Source organism: Hydra viridissima, unplaced genomic scaffold (assembly GCF_058129835.1).
Source record: "Hydra viridissima isolate aposymbiotic clone 2 unplaced genomic scaffold, HvirCarnegie_v1 scaffold_10, whole genome shotgun sequence".
Taxonomy (NCBI): domain Eukaryota; kingdom Metazoa; phylum Cnidaria; class Hydrozoa; order Anthoathecata; family Hydridae; genus Hydra; species Hydra viridissima.
This window is the reverse complement of record NW_028324309.1, coordinates 16,344,294-16,356,535: the sequence shown is the minus strand read 5'-3', so window position 1 is coordinate 16,356,535 and position 12,242 is coordinate 16,344,294. Positions and strand designations below refer to the sequence as shown.

Here is a 12,242-nt window from a genome sequence, read left to right as displayed (position 1 = left end):
TTGTATACATATGTCCACCTTAAACTTTGACTGTCTTGCATTTCCATAATTCGATGTGTGAAATATTGTATCTAGGACATATAAACTTATATATTCAAAATTTTCTTCACAACACCTATTGGTGTTGATGCAGAAATTATTTCAAAGATGCACCTTTGATGATTTAAAATAAGAATTTAGTCAATATAAAAAATGATAGTACAAGTCAAGTTATTTTCCCTCTGTCAAAAGATATATCCAAATTCAAAAACAAAATGAAACTTATGTCTCATAAATATAATAATAAAAAGTAGGTTATACATGAGGCAAAACTCAGTTTATATTTAAACAAACTCTGCCTCAATTTCAAATGATGAAAAAGGACCATTCGTTACCTGAAAAAGCATGATACAGTTTTTCAATCTATGCAACAGCGATTCATACCACTGCTGCATCGCCACTTAAGAGTGCTTAAGATCCCATCAGACCACTGCCCAATTAAAATATTGACAAATAAAAGCTTTTGTTCATAGGCTTTTTACTGAAAGTTACGCAATGTTATTTTTTGTTGAAAATGTTATTCCACCTTATAATATTTTTAAAATTAATTCTTTATGTTTTTTTGTTTAGGATTACAGATTTGGTAAGTATTTTTAGTACCTAGAAGAGTATTTCCTTCATTTGTTTCAACTTATTTTATTTGTTCACTTTCTACCCTTTTTATGTTTAATTCATAGTTTCAAAACATTTAAATTATTTTTGTGTTTATAATTTCAAATAATTTACATTAAATTCTTTTGGTTTCAAAAAATAAAACTAAAGTTTAAAAAAAGGTTATGTTAACGTAGACAACATTTTACTTAACTATTACCTGGTTGCTGCATCTTCTTATATTCAGAGCAATGCCCTGGATCCCTTGAAAATTCAAATGCATTTGGACAATTGATGTTTGAAACTTTAAGAGTGTCTTGCGAACTGTACAAAGAACCTTATCCCTTATTTCAATGGGGAAATCCTTTTTGTAAGTTTGTTTTTATGCGAACTTTTTATTTGAGATTTTCCAACGTAAACATCCCATTACAAATATCCCGATTGCACTTTAGTACCCAATATAATTCTTTTTTTAGAATAAAGTTAAAATAAAAACTTTAAAAAATAAAAATTATTCAGCTGGCACCAAATTCAATTGAACTTATCTTCACTTCTTGATTCCAGTTTAATTCTTGCATGCCTTTAAATATGTCTTATATTAAACGAGGAAACTGTTTGTATTTTTATATTATTGTTGTAATTAAAAAGGTAATTCTTTCAAATTAAAAAGAAATTATTAAGCAGCTTGGTTCAAAGTTTCAAACAGCATTTAGGAAATGTAAATAAAAAACCAACCATAACAGCAATATAGGCTGTTGAAGTTTTTGAAACAAAAATGTATCTAAAACAATATAATGGTAATGGTTTATATCATATTGTTACCTAAAAGTAAGGACACACCATCTTGGTTTTTTTTGTTTAGTAGAGAAAATGTGAAAATAAACATTAAAAGGATAAATAAAACTTAAACACTCAATGCAAAAGAAATATTTAGAGTTTTTTTTAATAATCAATACTACTAGAATAAGCGGATTCTGGCGCATTGATACTTTTCTATACTTAAGGAATTCAAGATGGCGTCGTTTTTTTTTACTATGTGTAATCGTGTTCTGAGTTATATTTAATGAATTTGAAGATGGTGTAGTGTTTTTTGCGTGATAAAATGATAGTGTGATTGTATTAAGCGATGAATATGAGTTGAAATTGTTTTTTTTGCGATGAATATTAGATGAAGCTTTATGCTTCAGAGTTGTGTATGGGTTGATCATAGGCGAAGAGTTTAGTCCATAAAATTAAAACAAGGTTGAATGCCTATCGTCATGTCGTCATGATGATTAAGATTTATAAAATTAAGTTAAATAAATTTCTTATGGAATTAAAAAAATGTTTTTAGCGAGAACAAAGCATGCAGATGAGATGAAAGCGTTGTTTGATCTTTTGTTCAATAATATGAGGATGGTGTGTTTGAAGATAAGTAAAGAAGGAATTTGTGTGAAAACAAAAACAACGATAAATTTAATGTTTGAAGTAGAGCTTTTAGCAGATCGGTTTGACGAGTACGTGTTTGATTTTGAGGACCGTTGTATGTAGGTGTTGAGAGTTATATAAGCAAGGTGTTTAAAACGGTAAAAAGTAGTTGCGAGTTGACATTATCAATTTTGAATGTAGGAAGTTTGGAAATCGCCGTGAGATCTTTAGACCAGTTTGTGTATAATATTAAGGTGGTGATAGAAAGCGTTCAAAACGTGAGTTTGAGTGAGCGCTATTCTTTTCAGACAAAGAGAAGAATTTCGGCTTTGAGGTTTAGAGATATGTGTAAGATGATAAAGCCGGCCTCTGAATTTAGAGTGTGTTTAGAGAAAGGGGTGTTGATATTTTCAATGGAGACATGCGGTGTATTTACTGAGAGTTTTAAGTTTGGAGAAGAAACTGAAGATGAATTGAAGATAGATTTAGTGCGTCGGTCTGAGCAGTTGTATCGAGTTTTAAAAATAGTTTCTTTTTCAAGCGTGTTGGATGTGTATATGGGGGAGTCGTTGATGATTTCATCGATAGGAGAGATTGGAACGGTAAAAGTGTATTTTCTCTGATTTTTATTTCCAACCTTGTCAAGTTATTCCAAAGATCTTATAAATTTTATATATCAGTGAAAATATATAAAATTATATTCTAGTTCTTCAATCATTTTTTAGTTGAGTATTGGATTCTTTGAAACCTTTATCTAAGCGCATACGGGTTCTGATATAATGGTCATAATTTTTGAATACGTATTTTTCGTATCTGTTTGTTTCAGCGTCAAAAATTTTAAAGGAGTATGTCATTTTTTTTATAGCAAGAAAAAATTTATTTAAGTCATTTTAAAAAGTTTTTTTTTCTTTGTATAATTTACAAAATTAAATTTAAAAAAGGGATGCTTGAGAAGGGTGAGTTGGGTCCGAGCAATAATCCAGCTCCAATAGATTGATAGCCTTTTCCATTTTTAACAAAGAGTCCTTCTCCAATAGTAGGTTTTACCCAAGGTCTTAAAAAGATTCCTGATCCTGCAGCAGTCATTTTCATTCCATTTCCATTCTTTTTCAAGTAAACGATTCCTCTTCCAGCAATTTTATCAACCATAGCAGAGCCAGCAGAAGAACCTACACCTGCTAACAATCCAGTAGCTAGAGCAGGAACAACCTTTGTGGCAAGAGTGCTGCCTATCATACCTAATAACGGTAGAAGAGCTCCGATGAATCCGCCTTCAATGGTCGAGTTGTATGATAATTGTTTTTTGCTCAGTTTAAGAGTGACCCCTTTTCCAGTTTCATAGGCTTTTCTAATTTTGTTCAATTGCGCATTAGTGATAGCGAGAATATGTTCACCTTCTAGATCTGAATGGGATAGTCTTATATTGACATCAGTCTTTTCTTGAATTGCTTTTTTTATTTTGTCAGATTGACTTTGTGAAATGTTTATTTTTACTTTTTGGTAGCTCATTTTTTAAATAAAAGAAAAAAATTATCGTTGTACTGCGCTGCTCGTAAAAAGGTCTTGAAGCACAGAGATTATTCTTTCTCCAACGTGAAATCTGAGGATAATGTCTTCACCTCTAAAGTCGATTAAATTTCCGTTTTGATCTACAATTCTTGTTTCCTTTCTTGAAATTCTACCCACCATGATGGGTAAGTATATCAAGTGGAAAGGTTTTTCGCTAATTTTATAGCCTGGAGGAGAGTCAGGATGAAAAGAGTAAATGTCAGATGTTCTTTTTCCGTTATCATAAGATGATCCGATAACATCGTTTGTGATTCTAATGATGGTCACATCGTCTATTCTCGAAAGTGCTTCAGACTCGTAATAGTCAATATAACTTGTGACTTTATTTGGATCTGTTGGATCTTCCTTTTTCTCTACATAGGTATATTCTGCTTTGTTAAATCCAAGAACAGTGGCTAAACTGTTATTCACGTTAAGATCCACCCAATATTTTGTTGTAGATCCAGGTTTTCCAAATTTCAGTGTAGATCTTAAAGTGGTTAGGTTTGCATCGATAACAACACCATCCGCTCTATACAAGTTTCCAACTTGTTTTTTCATTTCATTTTGAAGATAATCATTAATCTCACTAATTTCATACGCTCCTTCTTCGATGTAAATGGTGTAGCTGTTTGAACCGGCGTTGGGACTGTATCTGAAAATATTATTTGTAGAATTGATGTTGGTGTAACTGTGAACAGTGTCAAAACCAACAAGAGCCATTTCATACTTTTTATTAGGTTCGAATTCGATAGGGTTGTCAAACTCAGTTTGGATGACGCTGTTTTTTACGGTTGGAGTTTCTTTTTTTGCTTTTGCAAGGAGATAAAATCCGCTCATCTTTTTATATAGAGTTGGGAAAATAAAAATTGTCAAATCCGCTTCGATATTTTCCACAATCCTTTTTTGAGGATAAATCAATGACTGCAAATCCATGAGGTTGAGACCAGCAATATTTACAAAACTTTTTAAACTCTTCTATTTTCATATCGCTTGAAACATGATCTTGGTAAATGTGGTTAATGTTTTTCGAGTCTTGAGGAAACAAGCAAATGAAATTAGCGTTTTCTCGGATGGTTTGTCTAGGTAGCATAAAATAATTTTGAGCGAGGTAAAAGCAGTCGACGTTAGAATGTCTTCCTCGGATATAATATTTTTCACACTTGTTTTGTTTGGTCAATTGTAAATCATCAAAGATCATTAAATTGTTTTTGGATGAATCAAGATCTTCTGGTTCAGGCACATCGTCAGCAGTTTCAAAAAATTGACATTCCATATCCTCTGTGTTATTCCATTTTTTTGAAATTTCATCAATAACACATTCAGGACTCACGTTTAATTGTTCAATTTTGCTTTGAATGTTAAACAAATCAAGAATAACCTCTTTCGGTAATTTCTTCTCGAACGAGTTTTTTAATATTTTATATTCTGGTTGGAAAAGAGATTTTCCAAAGACTTGCAAATGATTATAGTCTAGCCATCCATGTCTTAAAAGTAAATTGAGTAGCAGCGTTGTTTTACCACAACCTGATTTTCCAATAATGATCCCGCGTATACTTCTAGGCAAAAGTTTGTTGTTTTTTCTTTTGCTTTTATTTACATTCCATGACAAATCAATCACTTCCATTTTTTATTATGTTGAATATAAAAAATGTATTGCGTTAAATGTAAAAGAATAACTGAAACGAACAACTTGCACCATGCTATAAGCAAAAGCAATAGAAATATGCTTAAAGGAACTTGCGTCATCTGCAGAACGACTAAATGCAAGTTTGTTTCTGCGCATGCGCTTAGCGGAGGAGACTTGGTGGAATCGATCAACAAACTCTCAAACAAAATAAAGCTTCCATGGGCAAAGTTTCCAGGAGAAATGCACGTTCCAGGTATTAACTTTGCTGGACCTGGCACCAATTTAGACAAAAGACTCACTTCCACAGACATGTATCAAGAGTGGAGCAAACCGGTGGATAGAGTAGACAATGCAGCATATCACCATGATTTAGCTTACAAGTATTTTAACGACAAGCAAAACAGAAATTTAGCAGATCGAATGATGCTTGAAGAAATGAACTCTATACAAAACCCTACTCAGAGAGAAATAAGCGAGCGAAAAATCATTGAGCCTATCATCAAAGCCAAAGCCAAATTCGGATTAGGTGTTAAAAATTCACAAGCAAATAATACAGTGAAAAAAATTTTTTGATTTTGAGTTAAATAATTTTCTTGTATATAGAAAAGAAATGAGTTTTATTACAATTGAAAGTTTTGATGAGAGCAAATTATCAGTTGGAGAAATTTACGCGGCAACAAAACCAGTCGTATATCAAAAAGTACCAGTAAAATATTCTTATCCAACTGGAGATGGTCCTCTTGTATTACGAACACCTATATTATTTTCGTATGGCGTATGCGAGAATAAAGATCCAGCAACACAAAAATTGACTAGTTATTCCATGTCCTTTGTTTGCTTTGATGCTAAAAAGGGAAAGACAGAAGAAGAAGAAAAGTTTATTAGCACAATGGAAAAGATTACTTTGTTTATTAGAGGTGAAGTGGATAAATTGTCAGCCAAACTTAAAAAAGGAGGAAGAAAAAAGCAAATTAATTCAAACGAATTGAGTATTTTAAAATATAAAGATGGTCATTCTGAATTAGCGCCAGTGTTTTATGCAAAGACGTTTACTAAAAATAATGAAGACGAAATACTAATTACTTCTGTATTTCATAGAAAGAAAACAGATATTGATATACAAAATGGTATCAAAGGAGAACGTAGTAATAGAAATTTAGTCAAATCTTCTGGACATAATTTCCTCAATCAAAAATGTTATGCCATTGGAGGACTTAGAATTGAGGGGGTGTATATAGGTCCTTCTATTGTGTCTATTCAAGTCAAGCTGGTAGAAGCCGTCATAGTGAAAAATGCAACTTTTTCTCATAGCATCATGGGTGAAGGATTGGATTTAGGGGAAGTAGAATCGGATGATGAAATGTAAACTCCATGGAATTCTTCTAATTTTTAAAATTTTTCTGAATTTTAAAAAATGATCAACGTTGAAGGAATTGTACTACCGAACAAACCTCTAACCAACTTTCAATTAATAGATGCTGTTAAAAAGCTCAAAATTAAAAACTTTAGAGGTGTTTTTGTGAGGGATGATTTACCAAAAAAGACAATGAAAAAAGAATGTGGAATTGTCAACATAGGAGATTCTAGCACAGATGGATTTCATTGGGTGTGCTGGTATAAAGACGGGGATAAAAAGTACAGCTTTGACTCTTATGCTCAACCTCCTCTTGTAGAGCTCATTGATTATTTAAAAAGTCCAGTCTTTTACAACAGCGAAAGGGTTCAATTTGGTAACACTTCTTATTGCGGTCACTTGTGTCTTTACGTCTTGAAAAAATTACAGGAAGGTGATGACTTTCAAAGCGTTGTTAACACACTTTGGTGAAAAAAAAGTCGTGTCTATATAAAATGATTGACAAATTTGGTAGTACTGAATTGGGAAGGTATTTTTATGATCCTTCTTCATCATCAGCTATAACAGGTGACCTCTATGTCAGAACAGATGGAAACAGCACCATCACTGCAGATTTGGATTACAACTCTCATAAAATAATCAACTTGGGTGAACCCACTAACGCACACGATGCAGCTACAAAAAATTATGTGGACACGCATGCGTCAGGAGGAACTGGCGCTGTGATTGGAGCTGCAGATTTGGATTTAAATTTTCACAAGGCGATCAATTTGAACGAACCAACTAATTTGCATAACGCTGCTACAAAAAATTACGTGGATGTAAGTACGAGTCAGTGTGTTAAAACAGACGGATCTAGTACGATCACGGGAATAATCGACATGAACTCTCACAAGTTGATCAACGTTTCCGATCCTACCAATTTAAAAGACGCTGCAACAAAAGGGTATGTAGACACCAAAGTTGCTTATAATAATATTTCTTACGTAGACATTAACATGGCAGCTCATAAATTGATTAATTTAGCTGAACCTACATCAGCTTCAGATTCAGCTACGAAAAATTACGTAGGCACGCATGCTTCAGGTGGAACGACCGTAGGTGTAACAGATTTGGATTTGAACTCGCACAAATTAATTAACGTGCTTGATCCAACCAACGCACAAGATGGAGCGACAAAAAATTATGTTGACTTGCTGTTGCAAAAATCAAGTCTGACCAGTGTCGTTCCAAGCTCTAGTTTCACCAGTTTAGGATTCAAGTCTCAGACGGTAGCAGCGTTAACAACTTCTCCTGTGTTTGCGTTTTCTGGAAAATCTGGTGTGCTGAGAAGATTGTGGCTGGCTTTATACAGCGCCTCTGGCACGAATGTTCGAGGTCAAGTTTTCATTCGAATCTTTACAGACGGAGAGATCAATGTGGGGAACTATATAGAAGTGACTGACGGAATCGGAGTGGATGCTACCGGTCTCGCTACTGATTTGCTTTTTTCTCCTTTGGGAGGAGCTTTTTACGCCAATTCTTTGCAAGGATGCAACATGTATAACACCACTTCCTTGGGAGGATATTTCACGTTGGACATGCCTTTCAGAAACGACATCTCCATTCAACTGGTGAACAGAAATAACACCACCATCACGTATTGGATTCAACCTTTTATTTCCACACTTGCTTCTATTCCTGCGACCATCCCTCTTTACAAGCTGTACTGCAGAACGTTTCAATATTTGAACACCACTTACGGTAGCGAATACGTTTTGCTGAACAGCAACGGAAAAGGAAATGGTTTGTCGTTGAAATACATCAGGATGCACATCATTGGCTTCTGGAAACTGGTGGGAGTCTAGAGTTAGAATGTATGATGGAAATTTACCTCCAGGCAACGGAACCGTTCTAACTCCTTGGACTTCATTCAACACCAACAATTACACCTACTTTCCTGGTTATGATGGTGATAGCACATGCTTCTTTTCCTCTTCTGGATTAGAAGATTTTTACTTATCGTCGTGGAATGGAGCAAATGTGACATCGTTTAACAACAAATCGACTGGACTGTTGTATCAATCCACTTCATCCATCGGCTCAGCCACCACCATTTCTTTTTACAGAAATTTTGGAGAAGCAGATTCTATGCCTACTGTCGCAGCTGGTAGAAGACTCGTTGTCACGCTCAACTCTGGTGATGCTCAAGTCGGTCAATCTGGAAGCTTTTACCTTCTTCTCGGACAAGTCTATTATTACGCCTAATGTACGGATGAAAAAAAATTTTTGAAAATGACTTAAATAAATTTCTATTGATATATAAACTGAAGATGAGACAGAGTGAAATAATAGAACGAATGAATGCAATGGAAGAACTAATGAGTTCAATGGGACAAAACATACCGTGGAAAGATCTGTATAGTCTTGAAAGAGATCTGGATAGACTTGAAAGAGATATGTTAGATTTACAAGATGAATTAACTGATGATATGCTTGAAATGTTTGAAGATTTAAGAGAAGATTATAGATATAGTTTAAGGCTTAATCGTTATGATAGCGAAGATGATGATAGCGAAGATGATGAAGCGAAGATGATGAAAGCGAAGATGATGAAAGCGAAGATGATGAAAGCGAAGATGATGAAAGCGAAGATGAAATCAATGTAGATGAAACGCTTAAGAGTTTAAGGTATTTGTGGAATGGATATGAAAGCGAAGAAGATGAAGAATATGTAGATGAAATCGATGGAGATGAAATTAATAGATTGAATGCAAGGTATATACTTCGTGATGAAGAAGTATACATCGTAGAAGAATTCATTGTAGAAGAGGAAATCGATAATGAAACGTATGAGAGTATAAGGTATTTGTGGAATGGATATGAAAGCGAAGAAGAAAGCGAAGATGAAAGCCTAGAATACATTGATGAGGAGGAGGAGAAAAGAAATAGATTAAAGATTGAAGCATTGCGTAAAGGTTTTCATAAGGATAAATATAGAGTATTTGCTTCTGTTGCTTAAACATTTAGATTTTTAATTCTTTTTGAAGAATTGAAAATTGAATTCAAGTCGGTTAATCTGGTAGCTACTACCTTCTTCTCGGACAAGTCTATTATTACGCATAAAAAATAATTTTTTTGTAATAAAATGGAAACTAATGTATATAAAAAATATTTTCATTATGATCGAAAGACGTGTAATAAATCATTTATTTTATTCGACAAGTATTTGAAGAAATCCTCCCTCAAAAGTAGGAACTAGATATGAAATATTTGCTCAAAAAGACATCACACTAAATCGGTTAAGCCATCAGAAAATAACTTTTATGTTTGGAATAAAACTTAAAAGCGGATTAGCTTTAGTGAATTTGAGGGAAAGCCTAAAATCAAAACTAGATTATTTCAATCACAGCATCATAATATCAGAGTCGGTGGATAATGTGATCATGGAAATTTACAATAACAGCAAGTCAGATGTCATTATTAAAAAAGGGGAAAGTTTATGCTTTGTCAATTTCATTAATGAGTGAAAAAAAATATTTTTTTTCGCTTAATATAAAAATGGAATACAATTACGATGCTAAATCTAAAATTTACCCAGTTCTTCCAACAGCTCCTGCAGATGAAGGACACAATTACCGTCTTCAGAAAATAAGTGAAATCCAAAAAGAGATGGACAACGAGAGGAAAAAGAGAGTACATATGAGCAAAAAGTACCATCGCGCTTTCAGAATCATTTCTTTTGTAGACACTACGTTGCAAGCAGGTGGTGTTGCACTTGGAGTTGTTGGAATTGGAACTTTGAGCACCATCGCTGCTGCCACTGTTGCGATTGCGTGTGAAGGTGTAGCTATTGGAATGGGGTTTTTATCCATTGTAGGAGGGCAAGTCAACAAAAAACTAGCATTAAAAGCGGAGAAGCATGAAAAGATTAAAGTGTTGGGTCAAAATTGAACACCGTCAACAGTCACATTTCAAAGGCTTTAGTAGACAACGTTGTGAGCGATTCAGAGTATGAATTGATTTTAGACGAGCTTCAAAAGTTTAAGAGCTTGATGAAAGAAATAAGAACTAAAACAAAAATCAACATTGACGAGATAACCAAAGAGTCGTTGATCCAAAAAGGAAGAGAAGATGCAATAAAAGCGTTCAATAATATGTTTAAGAAAAATTAAAGATTTTTCAACGGATTCAAAGAATCTAAGAAAAACTAATTTAAAAAACATAGATAATTTTGCGTTTAAGTTTTTTTCTTGTGTTTTAAAAAATGTCCTTTTTTAAAATACTAGACCCAAACAAGAGGGATGAAATTGTGAGAGAATTTGTTGAAAGAAGAAAAAGAATATATCAAGATAGTTTGAATGAAAATATTTATGATGCTAATCTTCAGACTGATTTGAGCAAGCTTTACAAGCCTCTGATTGAAAGCAATGAAAAGATGCAAAACGAACTAAAGAGTACCGCATACACAGAGGTTGAAAACACTCCACTAGCTTTGACTTATCCAGAAAGCGAGCCGTCGTCAATTAAAAGAATGAATTTAGGAGGTATTGCGAGTTACTACATGGCTAAATATGCATCGAAAAAAGAATTATGCGATAGAGTTTTTAGAATTCATGCAGAAGGTGGAAAATTGCATATCGGTAAAGAAGAAGTAACCATCGATGAAAACGATGTCATTATTGGTGGAGAAAAGTATAATGGAACAATAGGACTTTGGGAACTAATTTCAAGGTCGAAACCTGATAAAACCAAGTACACTGATGAAGACCTTAAAAATTATGAAGATATATTTATTAACACTCAAGCAATGGAATCTGATGTAAATCCAAACAGACCAAAAGCTTCGAGAGCTGAAAAATACGTTACGATTTTAAAGCCTATTTGGGAAAAATTCATGATAAATAAAAAGGGTAAAAAAGGTCATGGTGTGATTATAGTATCGCTGCATGGCATGCTGGAAATAAAGAGTCGAGAAATGTGGCTGTTTCCATTTGCGATGAGCTGTTGAGACAGAATAGGATTAATAAAGACGAGTACAAGGCTATGATCGCGTATATCGATATGAAATTAAAAAAAATCTATGGAAATAAAAATGATTGTTTATAGAAATAGATATGTTAAGAAGCATATTGTAGGTGGAAGTGGGGTAATTGACACGCTTAAGAATTTCTTGAGAAGAGCAGCAGCTTCAAGCGCTTCAAGAGCAGCATCTACTTTGGCTAATAAAATTGCAAAAACTGAACTGGGAAGAGAAGCAATCATGGCTACTAAATCTGCAGGAAAAGAGCTAGCTTCTACAGCCATTTCCACTGCTAGAGATGTGGCTATTGATAAAGGTAAAAAGACCATTGAGAAATTGTATTCCAAGACTGGAACTCCAAAACCACATGAAGCTGCAAAGAATGATCTTAGCCTTAAAAGCAGAGAAATTATTTCAAGCATTGTTAACAGAAAAACAACTCAAAGCGCACCAGTTATAGATGAATATTCTATGCTTGGATCAGGATTGTCGAAGAACAAAGCGATAAGAATACAAGACCTGGTAAAAGGAAATGGGCTTTTGATTGCATGAGGATCCAAAAAATTTTTTTTCTTCGACATATAAAAATGGCAAATTCCGATGTTTTAAATTTTACAGAAGAGATTATTGTTGATGAAGAAATTGAGAGATTTGAGTTTCATGAATACGAA

The 12,242-nt window shown here is 33.7% G+C and overlaps 1 protein-coding gene across 2 annotated transcripts in view; it reads left to right on the top strand.

The window, feature by feature from the left end:
• Positions 1 to 12,242, top strand: part of LOC145187661 (solute carrier family 35 member G1-like) — a 97,312-nt gene that overhangs the window by 56,910 nt on the left and 28,160 nt on the right. The window contains exons 2-3 of one of the 2 annotated variants that reach the window (XM_090100189.1): positions 610 to 622; positions 878 to 1,000. In XM_090100189.1, coding sequence (XP_089956315.1) covers positions 610 to 622; positions 878 to 1,000 — 136 coding nt within the window. The remainder of the gene's footprint in view (positions 1 to 609; positions 623 to 877; positions 1,001 to 12,242) is intronic. The other variant, XM_090100190.1, reaches the window with a different exon arrangement.